Source organism: Citrus sinensis, chromosome 5, assembly GCF_022201045.2.
Source record: "Citrus sinensis cultivar Valencia sweet orange chromosome 5, DVS_A1.0, whole genome shotgun sequence".
Lineage (NCBI taxonomy): Eukaryota > Viridiplantae > Streptophyta > Magnoliopsida > Sapindales > Rutaceae > Citrus > Citrus sinensis.
In genome coordinates, this window is record NC_068560.1 from 37,758,425 (window position 1) to 37,781,711 (window position 23,287).

At 35.5% G+C, this 23,287-nt stretch overlaps 5 protein-coding genes across 8 annotated transcripts; 4 read left to right on the forward strand and 1 right to left on the reverse strand.

Moving 5' to 3' along the window:
• The first annotated feature begins 51 nt into the window (after positions 1 to 51).
• Positions 52 to 3,885, forward strand: LOC102613543 (probable receptor-like serine/threonine-protein kinase At5g57670). 2 transcript variants are annotated; one of them, XM_025097128.2, is made up of 10 exons: positions 52 to 472; positions 600 to 666; positions 751 to 868; positions 953 to 1,068; positions 1,149 to 2,033; positions 2,136 to 2,384; positions 2,495 to 2,655; positions 2,914 to 3,141; positions 3,258 to 3,407; positions 3,503 to 3,885. In XM_025097128.2, exons 3-10 carry the CDS (start codon positions 834 to 836, stop codon positions 3,791 to 3,793), a joined length of 2,115 nt encoding a protein of 704 aa, XP_024952896.2. In that variant the 5' UTR covers positions 52 to 472; positions 600 to 666; positions 751 to 833; the 3' UTR covers positions 3,794 to 3,885. The 2 variants fall into 2 exon arrangements, with proteins under 2 accessions (XP_024952896.2, XP_006473692.2); XM_006473629.4 differs by having other exon boundaries at positions 764 to 868.
• A 93-nt stretch (positions 3,886 to 3,978) lies between these two features.
• Positions 3,979 to 6,070, reverse strand: LOC102613253 (uncharacterized). Its single transcript, XM_006473628.4, has 3 exons — positions 5,852 to 6,070; positions 4,717 to 5,065; positions 3,979 to 4,622 (listed from the first exon to the last, which is right to left on the reverse strand). The coding sequence occupies exons 1-3, from the start codon at positions 5,933 to 5,935 to the stop codon at positions 4,162 to 4,164; spliced, it is 894 nt and encodes a 297-aa protein (XP_006473691.2). The 5' UTR covers positions 5,936 to 6,070; the 3' UTR covers positions 3,979 to 4,161.
• Positions 6,071 to 7,782: 1,712 nt separating this feature from the next.
• Positions 7,783 to 11,175, forward strand: LOC102613842 (uncharacterized). Of its 2 annotated transcripts, XM_006473630.4 has the most exons (6): positions 7,798 to 8,212; positions 8,683 to 8,817; positions 8,946 to 9,024; positions 9,354 to 9,448; positions 10,455 to 10,622; positions 10,710 to 11,175. In XM_006473630.4, the coding sequence occupies exons 1-6, from the start codon at positions 7,885 to 7,887 to the stop codon at positions 10,865 to 10,867; spliced, it is 963 nt and encodes a 320-aa protein (XP_006473693.2). In that variant the 5' UTR covers positions 7,798 to 7,884; the 3' UTR covers positions 10,868 to 11,175. The 2 variants fall into 2 exon arrangements, with proteins under 2 accessions (XP_024952708.2, XP_006473693.2); XM_025096940.2 differs by lacking the exons at positions 10,455 to 10,622; positions 10,710 to 11,175 and adding an exon at positions 9,555 to 10,118 and having other exon boundaries at positions 7,783 to 8,212; positions 8,946 to 9,020.
• A 2,411-nt stretch (positions 11,176 to 13,586) lies between these two features.
• Positions 13,587 to 14,967, forward strand: LOC102614239 (probable BOI-related E3 ubiquitin-protein ligase 2). The gene is made up of 2 exons (XM_006473631.4): positions 13,587 to 14,257; positions 14,355 to 14,967. Exons 1-2 carry the CDS (start codon positions 13,895 to 13,897, stop codon positions 14,865 to 14,867), a joined length of 876 nt encoding a protein of 291 aa, XP_006473694.2. The 5' UTR covers positions 13,587 to 13,894; the 3' UTR covers positions 14,868 to 14,967.
• A 3,124-nt stretch (positions 14,968 to 18,091) lies between these two features.
• Positions 18,092 to 22,975, forward strand: LOC102614530 (protein FREE1). 2 transcript variants are annotated; one of them, XM_006473633.4, is made up of 10 exons: positions 18,092 to 19,160; positions 19,573 to 19,659; positions 19,748 to 19,879; positions 20,674 to 20,808; positions 20,970 to 21,035; positions 21,110 to 21,220; positions 22,030 to 22,119; positions 22,309 to 22,339; positions 22,466 to 22,536; positions 22,732 to 22,975. In XM_006473633.4, exons 1-10 carry the CDS (start codon positions 18,237 to 18,239, stop codon positions 22,807 to 22,809), a joined length of 1,725 nt encoding a protein of 574 aa, XP_006473696.2. In that variant the 5' UTR covers positions 18,092 to 18,236; the 3' UTR covers positions 22,810 to 22,975. The 2 variants fall into 2 exon arrangements, with proteins under 2 accessions (XP_006473696.2, XP_006473695.2); XM_006473632.4 differs by having other exon boundaries at positions 18,093 to 19,160; positions 22,306 to 22,339.
• The last annotated feature ends 312 nt before the right edge of the window (positions 22,976 to 23,287 follow it).

Sequence of the window (23,287 nt, forward strand, 5' to 3'; positions counted from 1 at the left end):
TTCTTCATATTTGATCTCGACGTTCTTTATTATCATTATTTTATTCTTTTTTTGTTGTGGGGGAGGGGGAGGGGGAAGGGGAATCAATGAACCGACTGGGACTTTTCTTGTGAATATTTGTTTATATTTTCGATCTAGTCTCTTCCACACCACTTGTAGTTTTTCTGCTTAGAAAAAAGAAGGTTAAATACATGAGAAATCATTTAGAAAACTTGTGAGCACATTTAATTTGACTGATATACCCATAAACTATTGGCAAGTGTGAGAAAACTTGAAACCAGGTTTCTTGGTTTTAAGAGAACTAAAGTAATGATTAAGAAGGGAATATCACTAAAGAAGAGCATAAAAAACAAGCAATTGCTTCAGGAAATAGTAATAGCCAAAGATGCTGCAAAGTATTAAAACAGGGAACTCGTAAAATTCGCCAGCTTTGGAAACCATTTCGTCACCTTACATGCTTGTCCAAGCTCAGGTGCTTTTTCTTTTTCTTTTTTTGTTTTTGGGGGGGGGGTGGGGGGGGGGGGTAGGGGGGGGGGGGAGGGGGGGGGCGGGCTTTGTAGTAGTTGTTCTGCCTTCTGATTGACTATATATCTTTTCAGGTCTTTCTTCGGAAGAGAATTGGGAAAACAATTCAAAATATTGCAGAAGCTTTATGTAGTGAAAAAGGTTTGTTTTTGTTAGCTTCTTGTAATTTATTTTTCTTTTTTTTTGGTTATAAATGAAATTCAAGTTATAATATTTGAACATCAGATTGGTCTTAAAGGTTGAGTTTCACAAGGAAGTTTAATCAGCAAGGTTTTGAAGAGAGTGCGAAATATTGTGCAGCCACGACAATGATTGTAGAAACAAACCAGGAAAACTCTTTTGAGTAAGTTGCCATGGAGTCTTCAGCTTTTTCAAGAAATTTATTTTCGGATATTTATCTCTAATTTAGCACGGAAACATGTTTTAGGAGCTGGGATTCATTTGCCAAATGTTGTGCTGATCATTTTCCGGAAACCAGTGCCTTTTCGGTCATCCAAAAGGGAAGGATAATCTCAACAACACGTTCAGTTTTGCAACTACGAGGTATTAATCGTTGCTATTTAATAATGTTCTTTAAATTTCAGTTCATTATGAGAAGTTTCTATAATATTTCAGTTTTGCAGGTTTCAGGCTGCTTTCAAAGCCTGAGTTTTACATCAAAAAGAAAAGTGCTAGTTCAGGAAATGAAGTCAGGATTATTAAATCCAATTCACCTGTGACCTCTGAAGATGCATTGAAAGCTGATGGTGAGGACTTGAATGATCAAAATTCCAATCTTACCAGTGATCGCCAGGAGACAATTTCGTTGAGATCAATTTCTCAAATCCAAAGAGAGCTGCCTGAATCAAGTCTTGGATGGCCTCTTCTTCGAAGGAGTAATCAGAATCGTCAAGTTTTGAGTAGACTCCCGGAAAGAAATATGTCCGTAGTTGAATGGGCTATAGGCTTACATAGTAGAAGCAGCTCTATTGCCAGTCAAGGAAATAAGATTGAATTCGATTGTACTAAAACCGATAGTACCGACAGTTCTCTTGAAAGAGACAATGAATTTAGCACTCGGCAAATAATTCACAGTACTGAAGATGCTTCAACAGATGGCGGCAGGAACTCAATCAATGAGGAAAAATACAGAAATCCATGCGCTTCGGAAGAAGCTTGTACGGTTAGGGAAGGCATTTCAATTGATCAAAATGAAGAATATACTTCAACTGTTGATTATGGCTGGCCACTTCTTCGAATATCAGCTCCTGAGACCTCAGATTCTTTAAGAGATTGTGAAGATAAAACATTGCTCAATCAATCTACATCACCAACTCCACACTCCCAGATCAATTCGTTTTCTCCAAAAACAGAAAATCCTTTTCAAATGGACATTCCTTGTTCCGAGGGTAAATATGATGAGAATACTTTAACACCATCAACAGAGCTTTTCTTGAAATTAGTCTCGTCTAGGTGCAGGCAATTCAGCTATGAGGAGCTTAAACAAGCAACTTCTCAATTCTCTTCAGGTTCAATTATTTGTTCGATTTGTTGGGGAATACAACTTTATACTTTACAAGGCATAAAGGCAATAATCTCTCAACCTCTTTTTTCTTCTTTACTATGATTAGATAACTTAATTGGAGAGGGAGGTTGCAGCAATGTGTACAAAGGATGTCTATCAGATGGCAAGCAAGCAGCGGTGAAGGTTCTGAGATCTTACAAGGAAGCCTGGAATGACTTCTCCTCGGAAGTTGATATAACATCTTCTCTAGAGCAAAAAAGCATAACAACTCTAAATGGTGTGTGCATTGAAGATAATTATCTTATTCTGGTCTCTGACTTCTTGCCCAAAGGGAGTTTGGAGGAAAGCCTTCATGGTAAAATTGCACAACTTTTAAGGATTCAAAGTCTTACGATGTTTGCTTCTGCATACAAGTGGCCGCAATGTAATTTTTAATATTAGTGGTGTTTTTTGGATGTGAAACAGGTGCTGGTGAGCAATCTGTGTTGCCATGGGGGGTGAGGTTCGAAGTGGCTGTTGCAATTGCTGAGGCTCTTAATTACCTTCACAGTGAATGTTCACGGCCTGTTATTCACAGGGATGTAAAATCTTCAAACATTCTTCTCTCCTCTGACTTTCAGCCACAGGTATTATAGCCGACAAAAATGCTGGCTACTTGATTTCGGATTTTTCATTTTGCATCCAATATTAAGAAAATGTGAGTTGAAAAGAGAGCTTTTTATATGCAATTTCAAGAAGAATAATTGACCCTTCGCTTCCAAAAAGGATGAACGGCAAAAACACAATTGCTTCACCAATGTCAAATAACACAAGAATATAGTTTAAAATTACAATCAGTGATTCTCAATTTCCTTGGGGTTCATGGTGGCAGTCCTTTATTGCAGTTATCAGATTTTGGGCTTGCTATATGGGGGCCAACAGATTCTACTCACATGATTCGTGAAGATGTGGTAGGGACCTTCGGATATATCGCTCCAGAATATCTCATGCACGGGAAGGTCAGCGACAAAATTGACGTTTACTCCTTTGGGGTGGTTCTTCTCGAACTGTTATCAGGAAGAAGACCAATTGGTTTCAAAAATCTGAAAGGACCAGAGAGTCTTGTCAAGTGGGTGAGAATCTTTATCCTAATTTGAGTTCCCATCTTATTTGATATTATAGTTTGGCCAGGAACTCTACTGTTGTTTAAGTCTCCTTCACTACCTAAGCAAATTATGATATAATCCAGGCAAAACCGATATTAAAGAATGGGGATACAGAAACATTACTGGATCCAAAGTTAAGTAATGAGTACGACAATGCTCAAATGCAAAGAATGCTTCTTGCAGCAAACCTCTGCATCAACCAGTCCCCTCAACTTCGTCCCAATATGGGCCAGGTATTGTTATTATGTTATCTTGCAATTAAAATTCTGTTTCGTTTGAAGTGGCATCAAAGGCTTAGCTAACAAGACTTCTAATGCTGGCACTCCAGGTTCTCAAACTACTAAGAGGAGCAACTCATGCAACAGACTGGGTCGACCGCCATGCTGATGATATACTAGGATCAGGCATCCAGTTCCAGGAGGACGATGACTGTCAGAAATTTAGTAGCAAACCCCATTTGGATTTCCCAATTTTGGATATAGACCTTGAAGCCACGTCTCCTAGTAGTATTTACACTAAATCATTTTCCGGTACAGGAGAGAAGCCTACATCACTTATTGGTACAGAACGGACACAGCATCGTAAGCTGAAAGATTACTTAAAAGAAGAGCAAGACTGAACATTTATTTTTCACTGTTTATTTTTCCTCAATCATTTATTTTTCACTGTTTATTTTTCCTCAATCTACCTCTAGTGCACTATTTGTAGCTAGGCAATTCCTTTTCAGTCGAGTAGATAACCAGTAATTCTCAGCAATACGAAGAATCAACGGTCATTAAGAAATGTAGACAGAAGCAGTGAAAATTTAAGATGGAAAAAGAAATTTGCTTTTGATCTCCGCATTAATCATATATAAAATATGTACAAAGTGTATGGCCCAGAAGCCAATTTTGAAGGATTCCTCGAATGTTAATACAATCCTCGAATGTTAATACAATCCTACTTCTACAAAAATGTCCCGGATACTAACCCAGGTCTAAATTTTCACTAAAACGGTATTGAATAAGGCAACGCATATATGCCTGCTTCCGACAAGAAATGAGCACAAGGCCACAAAGAAGAATTTGGCTGGCAAGGCTCATCATTGCTACTCTTTAATCTTTTCAACCCTTGTGATTGCTGCTTTCTACCAAAAAGCCAATCTTCATCATCGCTATCATTTAGCTCAGCTTGTAATGGAGGTGGAACCCAGTCCTCTATCAAGGACTTATATAATGATTCTGGACTGGGCACTTTCTTCTCATAGAATGTGGTTCCATTGCAGGCACTTGCATCAAATTGAGCAATAGGACTGGCTTCATCAACCTTGCTCCTAGTAAGGCATTGTTGTTTATCTGGTGCTTTCTGAACAGAAGAATCTAACAGTGTTCCAACAGCTTGTCCCTCGCGGAGAGAGGAATCAGTTTTTCTATACTTTAGAGATGGTAGCCGAATCCGGAGGATATTTTCTATTGTGATCATATAACATTTTGCAGTTAATATACAAACACCTGCTAGACAATGTAAGACCTTCTAATCTACACTGAGAAATGAGTAACTCACTGTGAATTGTGATTGATGGTGTGGAAGATGGTGAGGCTTGCCTTTTCCTCTTGTTGCTGCTCTGTGTGCCATCAGACAAGTAGCACACAGGCTCATCAAGCTCATCTGTCAAACTACTCTTCTCTACACGTTCAGCTTCCTCATCTTCACATCTCTTTGAGGGGTTCTCTCCGATTAAAGATCTACTTTTCTCTTCTTGGTAAAACTTCTTCTCATTATTGATCTTTTTCACATTTCCGTCACTAAAACCACAGTGTTTTACCACCTTTCCTTTCCCCTCTTTCCTTTTCTCCTTCCTCTTCTTTTCTTTAAGTAATTCTGTTTTGGACTTATCCTTTTCACAATGGAGCTTTATTGCACCAGAATAACCATTTTAGAATAGAGTTCTAGGGAAGAGAAGAAGCATGGAAAGACAAGACTAACAAAGTGGGCAATCTTCAAAGTAAATCAAGGCCAGTTGCCAAAGTGTCAAAATACAAGGAGAAAACCAAAGGGTCTAATAAACCTTGCTCGCTTTTTTCTATATTACTTTCACCAAAATTAAAGTTTGCTAGCCATACTAGTTACCAATGGTAAGCATAATCTAAACCCAATCTTTCATCATCATCTCAGTATCCAGTTACAAATAGACAATTAAGAAAAACATAAGCTTATTATCAAGAAAGTATTAGTCATTTATCATGACACTCAATTTGTATACAGTGATATAAAACTACCAAATAATATTAGGACTTTCAATTAAATAATAGTGCCCATTAAATCTGAGAACAGCTGATTATTTTAACAAGACTCTTCAATAATCCAGCAGGAAAAAACATGAAAAAAAACTTAAATAACATGTATGAACCAAAGAGTAGAAAGCAACAACTTTTTACTTACAAATTAATTCGTCACTACATGTCAAATTAAATTAACACATTAGAAAGAAAAGATTGATCCGATCGAATCAATTACCCACAAACTATGGATTCATTCGTCAGATCCAAAACCCTAACCCCGTCTAAATTGTTTCTTCGTTAATAATCTAATTAACAAATAAAATGGGCATATAAACAAATTATAGGAGATGTACACAATTCACAAGATAAGCAGCAGTTGAGCAATAAACGCAAGAAACCAAGATTGCTCATCGAACCTTAATCGTTTCGATCAAGGCCTCACCACCACTAGCACCGTTCCTCGCACACAGCGTAGGCCGGAAAGGAAAGCACCTTGACATCCTAACAAATTTATACTAGAAAGCTTCAAGCTTTATTAATTATTTTACCCTGCGTTTAATTTCTTTCCTTGCTTGCAAGAACGAAACCCTAGAGGCGGCGACCGAGACAATTGAGAAAAAAGGCTTTCGATTTATTTCACGCGTTGGACGTCTATTTATAGAGTGGAAGCCGAGGTCTTAACCGACTTTTTATGTCGGTCCGCATCTTACGCAAATTCTAATCAGCATCGAATAAGGATACGTCGACTTCCTTTAAGAAAAAAAAAATCTCAATAAGAAAACATGTTTAATTAAAGGTTTCAACTATTTCTTTTTTTAAATAAAACTATGAGGCCCACTTGCTTCTAAAATAAAGAAAATAAAAACGTATTTAATTTATGTTTCAAAAATAGTTTTTAAATAAAAATAAAAGTTTCGTATCTTAGTTTCAAACAAACTCATTTTCAAATATAGTACTTCTATATTTTCTTTTTTCTTTTTTTCCTTTTTTTGTGCATTCTTATTTTTGAAGTTGACATAAACAAAAAATTCAATTTAGATGCAATTTTTAAGTATGGTTATTTAATAGTTCAATTGTTGGGTTAAAAATCACTTTTGATAAAATGACACTATCCTACAATTAAAATAATACACGAATTAAGTTTATCTCTAATATGTACAGTTTTACATATTTCCCCATGAATATTCCATTAAACTAAATTTATCCATAATCAAATAAAAAAATAAATTACTAAATTATAAATTAATTTTTGTAGTCACCAATTATTATATATACATATGTGTGTGTCATATATATTTTAATTATTTGAATTCTTATAATAATTTAACCATAAATTTTATTAAAAAATAAAATTATTTATTTATAATGGTAACGCATCAACGTTAATCAGCTATTTTCTTTCATATATGCTTGTTAATCACACACATTAACAACAACATACCCCTATAATTTTGATTGTCATAGCTAGTGGCAGTTTAATTTAATAAGGGTCAATTTGATAATTTAATAATTTTTAAAATAATTACTGTTAGATATCATGTAGAAATAATTAGTTGTGAAAAGAATAAGTTAAAAGTTTAATAAAATTTATTTATAAAAATATTGTGAGTTTTAAAAGTAATTTTGTGTGTTTAGTAAATTTTACTAGTAAGCTATTAAGAATGTAAATAACTGAATTGAATATAACGTTAAATAAAATTTATTTAAACATTTATAAATATGTATATAAAAATATTTTTATTGTCTGCATACAATAATTAAATATTTTAAATATTAAATTTATAATATTTTTAAAGTTAATGATTTTTATTTCTTAATTAATGAAAATAATTGTATATTCTTATGTATTAAAATAATTCTCAGAATAAATAATTACCTATTTTAATTTAATACGAATAACAGAAACTTTGTTATAGTCATTTTTGTACATTTGAATAGTCTTACTACACAGACAGAGGAATACATAGAGTTGAACATAGTAAAATAAAATATTAAAAGGCCACGGGAACTGAGTCAAAAAAAGGGTTGGTTAACTACCTGTTTATCAACTATTAAAATTAACTTTTAATAACAGAAACTTGGTTATAGTCATTTTTGTACATTCGTACTATACGGATAGTTTCGTACTATACGTATAGAGAAATATGTAGAGTTGAATATAGTAAAATAAAATATTAAAAAACCAGGTGTCGATAACTGAGTCAAAGAAAGAGTTAAGAAATGGTTGGTTAAATGACCATTTATCAACTATTAAAATTAACTTTTAATTTTTTTTAAAATACTGTTTAATAAATTACGATCTGATCTAAATCAGAAAATTAAAGTTATCCCTAGTCAAAACCCCGAGCTTTGGTCAATTATAAACCCTTAACTCACTCAACACGCGCATTTTGCTTATTGCTGCGAAATTAAGCGAAAAGCGAGTACTGCAATCACAATTTTGGCAACGATGAGGAGACTTAACCGACTCGCCACCCTTAGCCGAACCGTTTCTAGCGGCGCCACCTCAGCAGCCACTCAACATCGTCATTATCAGCTGGCTCAACCGGCGGCTCTCTTCAGCACATTCTCATCTTGTCAATCTCAAGGTTTCGCGCAAAAGATCGTCGATCGGCTTGGTCCGTCTTTTGCTGGCGGAGTTGCGGGGTTCTCTGCGGCTGCCCCTTCACTAGCTCAAGACGCTAAGCCTCAGGCTAAGGAGCAGCCTCGGTCTGAGAAGTTTAGCGACGTCGTTCTCTATCAGTATGAAGCTTGTCCTTTCTGCAACAAAGTTAAAGGTCTCTTAGTTTATTTTTATCATCTTTCCTTTTTGTACTATTTCATTTTGTTAAGAAAAAAACGTGTTCTTGATCCGAAATTGCTTGGAAAATGACTTCTCGCAATTCAATTTCTTAGTTAAATGATTTATATTGTACTCCTTTTTACTATCACTGCAAAAATTTGTCTTTGTCATTCTGGATTAACTTTAAAGGTTCTGTTTCATAAAAGCATTTAACTATTTCATTTAAAATATGCTTTTGGGTCGGGTTGGTATTATTGTTTTGATAAGAATATGAATTCCTAAAGGTATTTTCCTATCGATCATAAAATCTTTTTTACCAAACTGAGGCTTGGTTCAGAATGACTGTGAGTCAGAGTATTAAGTCCTATAAACTTTAGATAGACACAATTGATTAATAAGTTCGTTTGTATTGATTGGTTTCTTTCGTTCTGTATCATTGACACTTTTCCCCCTCTCTTCCGTCAGCATTTTTGGATTATTATAGGATTCCTTACAAAGTTGTGGAGGTCAATCCTATCAGCAAAAAAGAGATTAAGTGGTCTGATTATAAGAAGGTGCCCATACTGAAGGTTGATGGTGAACAGATGGTGGATTCCTCAGGTTATTGATTGATTTTTAATGTCTTTTATCTGGAGTCCTTTTTTTTCCTGCTTTATGACAATAAAGCATGAAATTTGATTGTGTCAATGTGATGATATCTGCTAAGGTTTTATGCTTTCATATGCCAGATATAATGGATAAGCTGTTCCAAAGGATTCATCTTGACAATGCTTCCTCTCAAAGCGATGAGGAGAAGAAGTGGCGTGCGTAAGATTTATGTTATTTCTTGCTCAACGTTTAGTCATGCCAAATTATTTTGAGCTTATCGCGTGCGACTATTCTTTCTGAATGCGTCTGTGCAATTGTTGATTGTTGATGCAGCTGCGCCTGTTTGGTCCAACAAATTTCTGTATAAATCTTATGTTGCCAGTATAATTAATATTCTATTACATTGGTTAAAACTAACCCATGTTACATCTTATCTTTGCTGAATTGTTGTTTTTGACACTGTATCTGACTGATAGGAGTGCGCATTATTTCCTACAAAAATGTTGACAATTATAAATAAACCGATTATGCTTTTACCAATGATGCAGGTGGGTGGATAATCACTTGGTGCATGTTTTGTCTCCGAACATATATCGAACCACTTCTGAAGCACTTGAGTCATTTGACTATATCACCACTCAAGGTAATACATTGAAGTAACTTACAGTATCCTTTAGTGAACTTGGGCCTGGACTGGTGATTCAGGACTAGAGATTATCCCTTTTGACAAATATGATTAATGCTTACAGTGGGCCAAAACAATGGAGGTTTTACTTGTGGGCCTCGCCTGGGCTGTCCCTGGTCAAGACCAGTGCCATGCCCATGCACAGATATATTCTCTTGTTGGCCTTGTTGCAGGGAAAAATGTACTGATAGAAGCAGCATTAGGGAAGTAAATAAATTAACTAATATTCTGGATTTCTTTTTGTAACTACATTAAGGTTTTTGTGGGTGCCAACTAGTTGAGTTGGTAAAATCTCTTGGGCTGAAAACAGAGGTCTAGGGTTTGAACCCTGCTCACATGGGTGGGAGGGGATTTGGTTGCCATTAGGCTAAATAAACAACATTCAGGCTTAGGATTTCAGTTGGCAATGGAAGCTCAGATTGTTAGATTAATGAAACAGTTAAACTGTATCACTTGTTTTATGACATTACCTTTTCTAGCTTTAGGAAGGTGGTAAAGGAATTTTCTACAGAGTTGAATATGTAAGCCATCCCCAAAGTTATCTGATATTGCTGGCTTTCCACCATCTTGAAAAGACTGTTTGACAAGTTTGATCACAAATAATATATAGGCATTTTATTAGCTGCAATTGAGTGTCTTTCAGGATATCATGTTTTTATGTTTTAGTCTAACTGCTTCTTAATACATATATGACAGAATTTTTGTTTTTTAGCATTTCTTATTACTGTGGAGAGGAAAGCTTCTTACTGGATTATTTTGCATTACTAGTGATGCCCAAGATACTTATTGGCTATTGAATTTTTTAATGGTAAATTTTATAATCCAAACTGTGGATACAGCTGGCTGCTTTTGCACTGAGTGTGGAAGAATACTCTAGCTTTTTCATGTGTTAGCAGTTGGTTGCTTCTCTGCTTGTTTGCTTATTCTAGACTGAAGTTTCTCTGAATTTCCCATATGAATGCAGGCAACTTCAGTTTCACTGAGAAGTTAGTGGCGAAGTATGCTGGAGCAGCTGCAATGTATTTTGTGTCTAAGAAACTGAAGAAGAGACACAATATCACTGATGAACGAGTGTCATTGTATGAAGCTGCGGAAATATGGGTGGATGCTTTGAATGGCCGGCATTATCTTGGTCTGTTCAACTGTAATTTGTGCTTTTCCATGGTAGACATTACATGTGATGCTCATGAATTAACATCTACCCTATCTCATCTAACAGGTGGCTCAAAACCAAATTTAGCCGATCTTGCTGTGTTTGGAGTTCTGAGGCCAATTCGACACCTGAAGTCTGGTAGGGATATGGTGGAGCATACACGAATTGGGGATTGGTACACTCGAATGGAGAGCAGCGTGGGTTCCTCTAGGATCAAGGAGTAATAATCTAGGATCAAGGTGTAAGATTCGGATAATTTTCTTAAGTAGTGGTTAAACTGAGATATAATGAAATGGATTATGCCACTAATAAGCAGTCACTGGAGCGAAAAATACAAAATAAGGTATTATCATCCTGTTGATGGGAGAAAGAAAATGGATTTCTTTTCCCATGTTTTTGTTTTATTGACATTTTGTATCCACTTGGTGACTGTTTTTGTATATTAAATGCTTACTTCAATTTGCCCTTCAAGATTTCCAAGGTATGTCTAAATGTGCTGTTAATAAAGTTGTTAATATTTTGCCTTGTGAAAGAGAGGTTTCTGGGCCTCACAACCCCAACCATCTGGGCAAATTTGCCGTGTTGTTTTCTGTTTATCCTTCCAAATCAAATGGTGACTTGCACGTAATTGTGTATGGGGTCCATAGTGAGGCTGTGGTTGAGAAAGAAACATTGGGAATCAAAGATTTTGAATCTCTAGAAATTGCTATTTTTTTTTTCAAATAAAAGTAAACAATCAAGTGTATTTCATATTTCCTGGCGTGATTACATATAAAGACAATTCAAGCGTATGGTCAAGCATCGTACTTCATACATATGTAAAATTTCCACATTGATTAGTGATTACATTATACACCAATTGGTAGCAAGTAGCGGCCTAAATTAGTGAAATTTGGTTTAATTTTTTATAGACATGAAAAGATTCCATTCTAAAATCATGCTAGTTCTTTGATTTTTTTTTTTTTATAATTTTTTGGGCAAGAGATAACAACTGGACACTCAATTACTCTCGTTGTAAGTTTATCTTCCTTTCACGCTGTTCACCACATGATTTTCACCCGCTGCCACTTTTAGCTCTTTAAACAGCAGACCCTCTCTGTAAGGTCAAACTCAGGCTTTTTTAGTATCAAAATAATTTTTCACTGATTCACTCTGCTGCATGTCCTTTTCATTCAAGCGGCAGAATTATGCTTGGTGGGTAGCCAAGCTACTGCGTTTTAAATATCTGTCCCGCTGTCTTAATGCCATACGGCTACAAGATTGATCGGGGCTAAGCTAAATCAGATATTTTTACCCAACACCCACCTTAATGGGGATTAATTTTAAGGACCAAATTTCTCTATCCATTATCTGACCAAGCTCCCATGTCTTAGCTGCCTAAGTTGTCGGTATCTCCTTCTGTCGTACGGAAAAATAAGTTACTAACGCGCAGTGGCTGCATTAGGTTAAACCGGCGGTGCAGGCCATGGTTAATTATAACACACTACAGCTAACCCCTACGCATTGTTTAGATAATTAAAGTAGATCTGCTACTAAAACAACACTCTCTATTACTCGGTTAAAAGGCTGTCAGAAATTATTTTTTCGATTTTGGGTGTTAAGCAGTTCCCGTTGCCAAAGTGCCAGCTGCCGAGTGCCCGCAAAAGTTATCAAGCTTTTGCCTCATTGCATGAAGCGGTTACGTGGCAAGCCGCTGTCTCGTTGGCAAATCCGAAAAGATGAAAATGGATATATGCTAGACTAGGCATTATGATTGAAAGTCTAAAAGCTAAATAACAAGTATCACCGATACTTCAGCAGGAGGAATTTGTGGTGTAATTGTGTTACTGTATTATAATTATATTCAGTCGTTGGATGTTAAGAAACTTTATTTATTTAAATACATCCAACGGTTGCACTGTATTCGAACCCAGAAAAGTGACATTAGGACCCACGTTTCTTCTCGATGATGACCAGTCGTGGTTATAATCTCCATCACTATATCGATCTCTAATCCGACGGTCGAGACTACAGATGAGAACTCTCCCCGACTCATACGTAATTCGTTAATATTATATTATAAATGGTAGCGTCAACTGTTTTTTTTTTTCTTTTGATGGGTGGGTGGTGTTAACTGTTAAGCTTGGAAATTTTGTCGTCGTGATGCCCACATAAATACAAACCGAGAAATAGAACTGAAAATGTGTTCAAAGTTGGTGGAATTCATTCAAAATTTAAAAATAGAAAAAGTAGATAATAAAAATTGCTATTCTTCAGCCATTCCCAATGACTAAACTGACAATTTCTCCTACAACGTCTGACTCTTTCGCGTCTGAATTGAGTAAATTTCTTTCTTTTTTTCTTATTATTATTATTATTATTATTATTTTCTCTCTCCTTAATTTTTCTGGGCCGATGGTTCTGTGACTTGCTGTCACAAAATCTGCGTGCTTGTACGTCGTCGTTTACCGCCACCCTGATGTCTCTTTCATAAATGCCCTTTTGTTGGTTTTGCAGCTTAGCTGTCGTTGGGATTTGACGAAAGAAAAGAGAGATTAAATTAAGAGATACGCACTCCCAGGCTCTCTCCCTTTTGTTTTTGCATTCTGAGTGAAACTTGCATTAATACATGTTGAGCTGATGAGTCGGTTCAATGATGCTTATACCATACAATCAGTAGTAGGATTTGCAATAAATTTTACTATTTTCTAAATATAAAATTTTACATAACAAATAATATTACTGGACAGACTCACCACATCAATTGCCTGTCATGCAAATTTTTCTCTTGCACTTTTAGTTCCTTAATCACCTCATTGGAAACAAATTATGTCCATTAAAAAAAAGTTTAAGAGTTTAAAATTAATCACGTAAAAAATGGAAAAAGATGAAGAAACTTTTGTCAGTTTCCCAATATTGTATAATATATAAATAACCATCCACGGGATTCTTTCTTTTTATTTCATTACAGTCCCGTTTCAGCTAAACCAGAAACCAAAACCACGAGGATGGTGGAAGGGTTACGCCAATTTAATTAAAAGAGAGAGAAAGTGGGTCATGCATCTCTTCTGATATAACAATAACGTTAAAATGAACCTCTCTAACTATATACCTACCCATTTTCAATTTCATATTCGTTTCTTGATTTTTCTTTTTTCTTCTTATTAATAGCTCTTCATTAAATATATGAATCAGAATACATACAAGAAAGAGCGTACGTTTTTGGCGTTTGTTTAGGTTTCTTTCTCAGTTTCTGGCAGCAGTCATCATATATGGCTGTTCAAGCACAGTTGTATCCTGAAAATTTGGGTAATTTACCTATGTGTGGCTTGCAAATGCAACAGGACTGGGCGGTAATTAATCCCGTTCCTGTTTCTTCTGCAGCCATTAATGCTGATCTTCGTTTCAGTTTTCAGGACACTCGTCATCACCACCATTTTCTTTTTGCACATCCTGATCATAGCCAGCAAAACCCTCATCAAAACCTGGTCTTTGATTCAAACAGTAAAGCTTCCTCTTCTTCTTCGTCAACTCGTGCTGGTAATATTTTCTCATCAATGGCTGCACTACCTCAATCTCTTCATACCCAACTTGAGCTTCAAAGGCAGGAACTTGAATGCATCCTACATATTCAGGTAAACATCTTCATGGGTTCTCTTTAAATTTATCTTTTTTTCAATTTCTTGTCTTAGGATTGTCAATTTATTTATTTCTTTTGGAATGTATGAATAGAGTGAAAGATTAAGATCTGCTCTGCTAGAGCAAAGAAAGCAGCAACTTGGGGCTGTGTTAAAGAGCGTGGAATCAAAGGCGATGAATTTGATGAGGCAGAAAGAAGAGGACTTGATACAGGCAACAAGGAGAGCAATGGAGCTGGAAGCTTGTTTGAGAAAAGCAGAAATGGAGAGCGAGTCATGGCAAAGATTGGCAAGAGCAAATGAAGCTATGGTTATGGATCTAAGCAACACTCTTGAACAAGTCAAAGAAAGAATAGTCTTGGTCAGCAACAGAGCTGAAGATGCAGAATCGGTTTGTTGTGATTCATGTGATGATAATAATAGAGAACAAGAACTGAAGGAAGAGAGAAGAAAGCTGGCTTGTAAGCGCTGCAATTCGAGGAACTCGTGTGTTCTTCTTTTACCCTGCAGGCACCTCTGCTCGTGCAAGCAATGTGAAGCTTTTCTTGTTTCTTGTCCTGTCTGTAACTCTGCTAAGGTAGCAAGCATGGAGGTCTTTCGGTTCTGATTTCTAACTTCTAACTAGAAAGTCACAATATTGTAAAGAAAAAGGAAAAAAGAAATGTAAGGTCAAGCAGATCATGAAATTCTTAGTTTTTTTTTTCATCTTTTTATCTTTTTGCTTTTCGGAGTCACTGTTGACAGATTTTTTTGCGTACTGCTAGCCACCCATACATGAATTGAAATGATGATTAGTTTCAGTAGGGGATGAAAGAATCTTCCACCTTTTAACTTGCTCTGGGATTTTAAACATTTTCTTGTTTTAGATTTTTCTAATATAAAAGAAAAATCAAGAAAAACAAAATTCTTTTTGTTTTCTTACAGGTGAGAGAGATTGATGTGGTTCGCTTTTGTTTTACCAATAAATTGCCAGCCATGTGCCCTCAGATCAGTTGGCCGTAAAAGTGTAATGTCTCGACTGACAAATAAAGATTTTCTTGAAAGCAAATGTGTCAAAGGATGGAACTGCCACCGCCATTATCTCTGTTTCCTTCTTCCAACGAGTTGGAATTAATTGCTCTAGAAAATCACACAAGCTCAGTAACAACGGCAACGTAAAACTAGGGTCTAGGTGCCTAGAAATGAAAATATAAACGCAGTCAAAGCTTTAACCCCAAACAGCTCTAGGCCTCTAGCCTTTGATTGTTTGATCTGGAGTCTACACCACACTGTTTTCGAATTTCCTGCCACATGATGGTCCCCCATTGAGGGTCACGTGGGTCCACAACGTGGATCATGCAATTGGGTCCCTCGACCAACATGGAATCGTTTTGAAAATGAGAAAGCAAAAATGGCTCGTTCTTGGCCCGAGACAGTATATTATAAGGATCCCTCGTTTTGAAAATGAGAAAGCAAAAATGGCTCGTTCTTGGCCCGAGACAGTATATTATAAGGATCCTTCTAAGTTATATGTATGTATCTTACAACCCTCTCACATAAATAGTATTTATACATTATTTATGTGAGAGGATTGTAAGGTACATGCATGTAACTTAGCATTACCCATATTATAAAGGAGTCGACAGAGGCAGACCAAAAAGGTCGATTATTATGATTAATCCATAAGCCCCCTGGTGTGATCATTTGCTCTCATACCGAGCAGATAATTAATTGAGATTAGCCGTGAGCTACGTAAATTGGAGTTTGTAATTTGGGTAGGGCAAATCCGTTTTCGTTTGGATTTTTCGGGTATTGATTTGGACTGTAATTCATTTGATTTGGAGAATTCAATACAATCACATATGAATTCAACTAAGGATGCCAATTTGTCGGCTCGGGCTTGGGGTCAAGCCCGAGTCCGATCAGATCACAAAAATAAAAGAGCCAACTAAAAAAAAACCTAAACATTCAAATTTCAGGTCAGATTTTTTTTCAAGCTCGAATTTTATGATATTTAAGTTTTTTTAAAGATAATATAAAATTATGTCTTATAAAATTATATAAATAAAATATTTTTTTATTTTGAATTTACTCTAACCTGAATTTTAATCGGACCCTCATATTTAGGCTCGAGCCCAACCTGAAATCCTTAAATTTGGGTCAAAACCTGAAAAATTCGGATTGAATTAATTGGACCAAAATTCGGGTCGAACTTTTTTGTCATGCATAAATTTGACCTGAATTTTCTATTAATTAAATTTAAAGTGTTGATTTCAATAATTTAACAAATAACTTTTTATATAATAAGTTTGAAAAAATAAAAACAGAAATTTAACAATTTATCGATTTGTCGGACCGCCATCTCCATCAGGTGAAATGTCACCGTTAGTATGGTTAGACTTGCCAACCAATGAGCAATATTACTTCAGCATCATTGAGGTAAAAAAATGAATGTGTTTTATTCAGATCCAGTTCAAAAAATCGAAAACTTTTTTACTTCCATATATCCGGACAATTATCAAAGTTTTTGGCCAAATAAGTTGGTCCAATGTAGATATCGTCAATTTCTAATCTTTTTTTCATGTCATTCACGAGTGCAAGGAACCCTAGCATACGTCGGTGGATTACGAGTGGGTTTTCTTACACCCTTCAAAATTTCTCATAAAATCCTTTTATCATAGAAATTACTTAGACAATAAAAGATAAATTAATTCATTTTTTATTTTGGTTAGAATTTCAATTAAAAACTTAAATAAATTATTGTTTTAACAATTTTTTTTACACCCAACCCATTTCATAATTTACATTTGTATTTTAAATTTAATTTAAAAATATTTTCTTAAAGAAAATTATAAGAGTTTAGACTCATGAAACAGAAATTATGTGATAAAAAGAAAATAATTGAAAATTTTAGAATTTTATGTATTTTCAAAATAAAAAATTAAGAGAAACATTTTTATAATAGTGAAATTTTATGTAAAGATAGTTAAATATATTGGTTTGTACTTATAAATTAAGTTAAATATATTGGTTTGTACTTATAAATTAAATTGGTGTATGATATGAAATAAAATTAAAAAAAAAAGTGTTATAAGTACTTTAGAGGGGTGTTAGAAACCGTGCTCATAAATTAAGGCACAATTTGAGATTATTTTTCAAAGGATCAAAAATGATTTTAAAAAGATAAAAGCCAATTTTGGTGTATAGTATTTTTTTAGAAATTATTTTTAGCAAAATCATCTCATCTGACAAAAAATTTTAAAAAGCAGGGAAGAATTAGTTTTTTAAAATTTGAGTTTCAAAATCATTTATAGTTAATACAATTGTTTATATATACTCATGTATATTATAAAAATATAAAATTATCCTTAATAGTTTAAAAATAAAATCGTTAAATTTAAAAAGATTATCATTGTTGTCAATTATATTGAGATAAAAAATAAAAAATAAAAGTAATAATATGAATATTTATTTTAATTATCAATTATTATACATACATTAAAAATAATTATATATATTTGTAAATATATAAATTGTTTATATTATTATAATAATTTAACCATAAAATTTATGAAATACTATTTTAAAAATTCATTCTACTTTCAAAAAATTAATTTTACTTAACATTTAAGGAATTTTCTTTATAAATTAATTATTTCATGACAGTTATGTTAAAAGCTTCAATAGTGATCGGCCTTAAACGCGGGAACGCGTGACGCCTAGAAGAAGTATAGAGGCCTGCCTGTGGGCAATGAAGTACTGAAGTTGCACAACCGAGGATCGTGTGCCACGTGTCAATAAAAGAAAACCGAGTGTGCCATTAACTTACTTGTAGAAGGTTAACACACAAAATTTTCCCTAATTACTCCCAGGATCTTTTTCTATTCGGTCTACTCATCCTGGCCTTAGGACTTTGCGTACAAAATAGAAGAAACGAATCCTTCAGCCCTCGATCATCAGCCATCAGATCAAAAAATTCCAATCATCAATTTTCAATATGCAACAAGGAGATTACAGCTCCTATTATCACCAATACCCTAACCCTAACCCTAACCCTAACCCCAATCCAGCGGTGGATCTTCAACCGAGGTCTTACGCATCAGCACCGCCGTTCAGTACCAGTTACTCTCCGTCCGATTACTCGGGGGGATATTCCCAAAACTACCCTCCATATCCTCAAAATTCCGATCCTGTCCCTCCCACGGCCCCTTCCTACACCCCGGCAACTCCCACAGCAACGCCGTCCCCGCCAAACCCTAATTCACTTTCTTCATTCAATCCCATTCCTCCGCAACAATTCCCGCCGTATGACTCCCATGCACCCTACCAACCGCCACAGCAGCCGCCGGCTTTCTACCCGCCGTTTGATCAGCATCAGACGGGCCCCAATTACGCCCCGCCAAATCCTAATCCCAATTCGCCTTACTCATCCACTCCTTTTAGCCACGTGGGCTCGACGGTCCCGCCAGTGTATGATAATCTCTACGAGAATCCCAATTCGGTGAAATTCGATTCTGGTGGTGGGTATTTTGATGATAAATACGGAGGTTATAACGGAAGCCGTTCGAATTTGGGCTCCGATCTTTATGCAAAGCGACCAGAGAGTGTTAATCTTCCGCTTTATGATGATGGATATGGGGACGGTGTTTATGCGTATGAAGGGGGCAAACTGGAGCCATACGGCGCACGTGGCACGGTTCCAAAGTCATCGAATTCGACTTTGTTTGACGATTATGGGCGATCAATCAGTTTCCCATCCGCCAAGGACTCTCGATCATCTGTGGGATCGGGTTCGAGTAAGATTGTGAGAGCAGTACCAAAGGTGGACACCCATCAGGATGTAAAGAGTGGGGTCCAGAAGTTTCGGGTCAAGTTGTTGGCTGAAAGTGGAGGCCAGAGTACCATGGACGTGCTCTGCCAGGTTAGTACAAGTCTACGTTAATTGAATTAGCTTGTCTATCCGGACCATTATGGATTTATTTAGTGTAATTTGAATATTTATTGGTGGTAAAATTCTATCAAGTAGAATGCAGTAGTTGCAGTTAATGGGAAATATATCTATGGTATTGGATTTACACATTTTCTGGTATTTAATAGTTCTCTTTGAAAAATAGTAAATAAAAATTTATTGGAGTTCCGAACAGAATAGCAGATGCTTGGAGAATCCTCTGTGGATTTTCCTTGGTAATATTTGTTATTATCGTTTTTTCTATTGTAGGATTTTTTATTGCTTACAATCGATGTTGTCAAGAATGATAATACCTTTAGAAGGTAGTTATTGTTAGTATTACTTAAAGCACTCCAATCATTTGGTGTTTATTATCTTTTTGCAGATTGGCTTGGATGGAATTCGTATGCTTGATCCAAATACGAGCCGGACATTGAGAATATATCCTCTTGAGAATATCACAAGATGTGAGGTGAGTTATTGATTCCCCTTTCTGAATTTCTCTCTCACTGGTATTTTCTGGCCTTAATATTGAGAGAGATTTTTGTTTTCTATTGTAGCTTGCCGATTCATCTACCCTGGCATTCTGGTCCAAGAGTTCCGTGGACATTGAACCAAGACGTATTAGATTACAATCAAATAGTTACACTGCCACCACCCTATTGGACATAGTGACAGCTGCTACTGTACAGGTTTGGTTCACAGACTCACGAGAATAATATTTTTATTGCTTAAAAATGGTTAATTTTTATTTAATTCTTTTTCGGTTGTCAACAAGTAATAACTTTGACAATCCTTTGAAAAATGAATCTTATGGTAACAATGAGCTGAACTCAAGGTCTGACTAGAAATGGCTCGAAAAACAGTTGTGTAGCTTTAGTGTTCTTTCTGCTTCCAACTTGGGTTGATCCATGCAAGTCAATCTGTGTTTTTATATAATTTTAAGTGTAAAATTATCATATTGTTCAATAAATGCAATTTTTTATGTAATTTTAAGTCAATCTGTGTAGCTTTAGTGTTCTTTCTGCTTCCAACTTGGGTTGATCCATGCAAGTCGATCTGTGTTTTTTATATAATTTCAAGTGTAAAATTATCATATTGATCAGTAAATTTAATTTTTTTCTTAAGTATTTGTACAATGGATACCTAAGATGGACCTACTGTTATATTTCTTTAAGTTAGTTTCTTGATTGTCATACCAATGCCACTTATGAGATGGTGTCTATCAATTCATCTTGAGATCTTATAAATTATGACATGCTGCTGCTTCTTTCATGTGGAAGATTTTAGAATGGCTGTTATGACCTTTACCATGTATATGTTTTTAAGGCTTAACTTTTAGATAATATCAATGGCTTTTTTATCATAATGGTAGAATGTATTTGACTTGATTCTGAATCTTATTTTCGAGTCCTCTAGAGTAACACAAGTGGTTCTCCGATTTGTATACCTTTTTAAACATTTTGAAGTGACTTGTGTCTTGCAGTTGAAGGAGATGGGTGGTGGAAGGAGCAGGTCTTCTGATTCCTTGAAGACAGCCGAACAGACTGGGGAGCAGAAGAAAGGCTTTGCTGATTGGATGAACTTGATGAAACCTGGCAACGAGGAGAAAGATCATTGGGTAAGATTAGAGACATGTTTTCTTGATTTCTTCTATATATTTGACATGTATGTTAACCTTTTGCATTCTATTTGATTCATTTTGTTATTTTAAGTTGACTAGTATTTCGATTTTAAAGTTATACTTAATATGGTTATTTTTATTATTTTTGTTTTACATAGGTCCCTGATGAAGCTGTTTCAAAGTGTACAGCATGTGGGACAGATTTTTCGGCTTTTGTGCGCAAGGTACATCTGTTTTCATGAGTTTTGACTTTTGCATGCCTTGGCACCTAACCTCCTGTTCTTCCCACTTCTTTCAGCATCACTGCAGGAACTGTGGTGATATTTTCTGTGACAAGTGTACCCACGGAAGGATTGCTCTTACTGCTGATGCGAACGCTCAGCCGGTTCGAGTTTGTGACCGATGCATGGTAGGCGTTATCGATTGGCTTATCAGCCTTGCTTAAATCTTAATGTCCTTTTTTTCTTTTCCTGGCTTCTATCAGCATGTTGGTCCTATCATGATTAGATTTCATATTTTTCCTTTATGCTTCCCTTCTAAGTTCTTGATGTGTCTTGGACAAGCTATTCACATGATTATTCATGACCTTCCTGGTTAGCCATGGAGTGGATAGAGAACAATGTTACTTACATGGTTTGGTTGGTTTCCTGCTGAGTTCTCCTTTAACCTGATAAAAACAGAAGAAATTAGTCTTTTCTTTATTTGACGATAAATGGTGCAACAGTTTATGCTAATGGGCAGTAAAATTGTCTGAACTCATGCAGATTTAGGTGAACATAAGATGTAATTTTCCATTAACTTTCTGTTTTGTGGGTCTCTCCCTCTAAAGTGAATCCTCATTAGTTCTCTGACCATTACCATCTTTTGTGGGGGCAATGATTATTCTTTGCCTAAATCATCGAAGAGTTCCTTGAAATAAGTACTTTTTCATATTTACTCGTTTAGTTGTATGGTGAAAGATACATGTCGCCAGCGTTGGAATATATAGTGTTTTAAGATAGTGAAAAGGATTTATGTGGATCATTCCATTTGCATACTAACTCCAGCTAAAAGGGTTGGCATGCTCGTCATCCTCCTCTTTCATGAAGCTTACATGAGCATTTATTCAGTGCCACTTTATTACAGATGTATAACATACACTTTCCCTTCTAATAGTGTAATATATGCATAGTCTCCGAAGGTCTAGGACTATTCTTACAGTATTATTGTCCTTTGTAGGCGGAAGTGACTCAGAGGCTAAGTAATGCTAAAGAAATGGCTAATAAACCTGCATTACAGAGTCATGAGGATCTTGCGAGGAAGCTTCAGGTAATTGATGTGTTCTTATTCATTTCAAACTATTTTACCAGCGTAAATGTAGCCTCTTTTTTTTGTTTTTGGGGGGGGGGGGGGGGGGGGGGTTGGGGATAGATAGGAACAAAGAGTAAATGTCGCTTTTAAACTTAAATGTCTGGTGGTAATTTGTATTTTATTGATGCCAATTAATTGTGATAGGAGGAAATGGAGAAAAATCGCAAGTCATCATCAGGTATTTATTCTCTTAAATATAGAATATTTTAATATATGCTTCCCTTTAAAGTTTTACTCGGATGGGTGGTTTCCACCTGTGTTTCATTGGCTATATGCAGTGCTAATTGATTGTTTGCTTTTGCAGGATCCAAGTCTGATGGATCTGGTAGACGGATGAGGGAAGTTGCTTGTCCCACTTGCACTGTCCATTTGCAGGTTTGTAATTCTCCCTCACCATTAATGTGAAAGATGCGTAGCATTTGGAAAAGGCTAAGATTTCTTATGTTGTATGCCATATGCAAAATTGTTGTACAATTGCGAATGGCACGTCAGATATATCTTAGTGACTTAAAGTGCAATAAATTGATAGTTTTACATGTCATTGTGGATTGATTATGAGAATTTTTACAGGTCCAAGTACCGAGCTCAGGTTCTGAGACTATTGAGTGTGGAGTTTGCCAGCATCCTTTCCTTGTGAGTGCTCATTGATTTTTACAACTGGTGAAGGCTACCGAACGCCTTATCTATAGTAATTCTGGTTGAACTTATTTTACTTGTTCAGCTTGTGATTATTAATAATTTGGATTAGTTTGTATAGTATCTATTCTTGGTCTGTTCAGTGAATTCTATTGACTTTATGATTACCTTTTAGTAATCCGTGCTGTGCATATGGAGTGAGTTCAAGTTCATTCAATCTGAGCGTCATCAGTTTATAAAATTGACAGTTAATTTACTGGAGAATTTATGGGGTGTGTGTGTGTGTGTAGAGTAATGTTTTCATGAGGGATTCTATATTTTATTAAAGTAAGGAATTTCTTAAAAGATTAGAAAAGTATAATTTTTAATGCAGTGTATTTTATTTGTGGTGTATTGAAGTTTGTATATGTTTATTTTTTGGCTTATTCTTATCTTTAATAAATTCAGGAAATTTTTATTAGATAAACACTATACATATATCTAGGGTTCT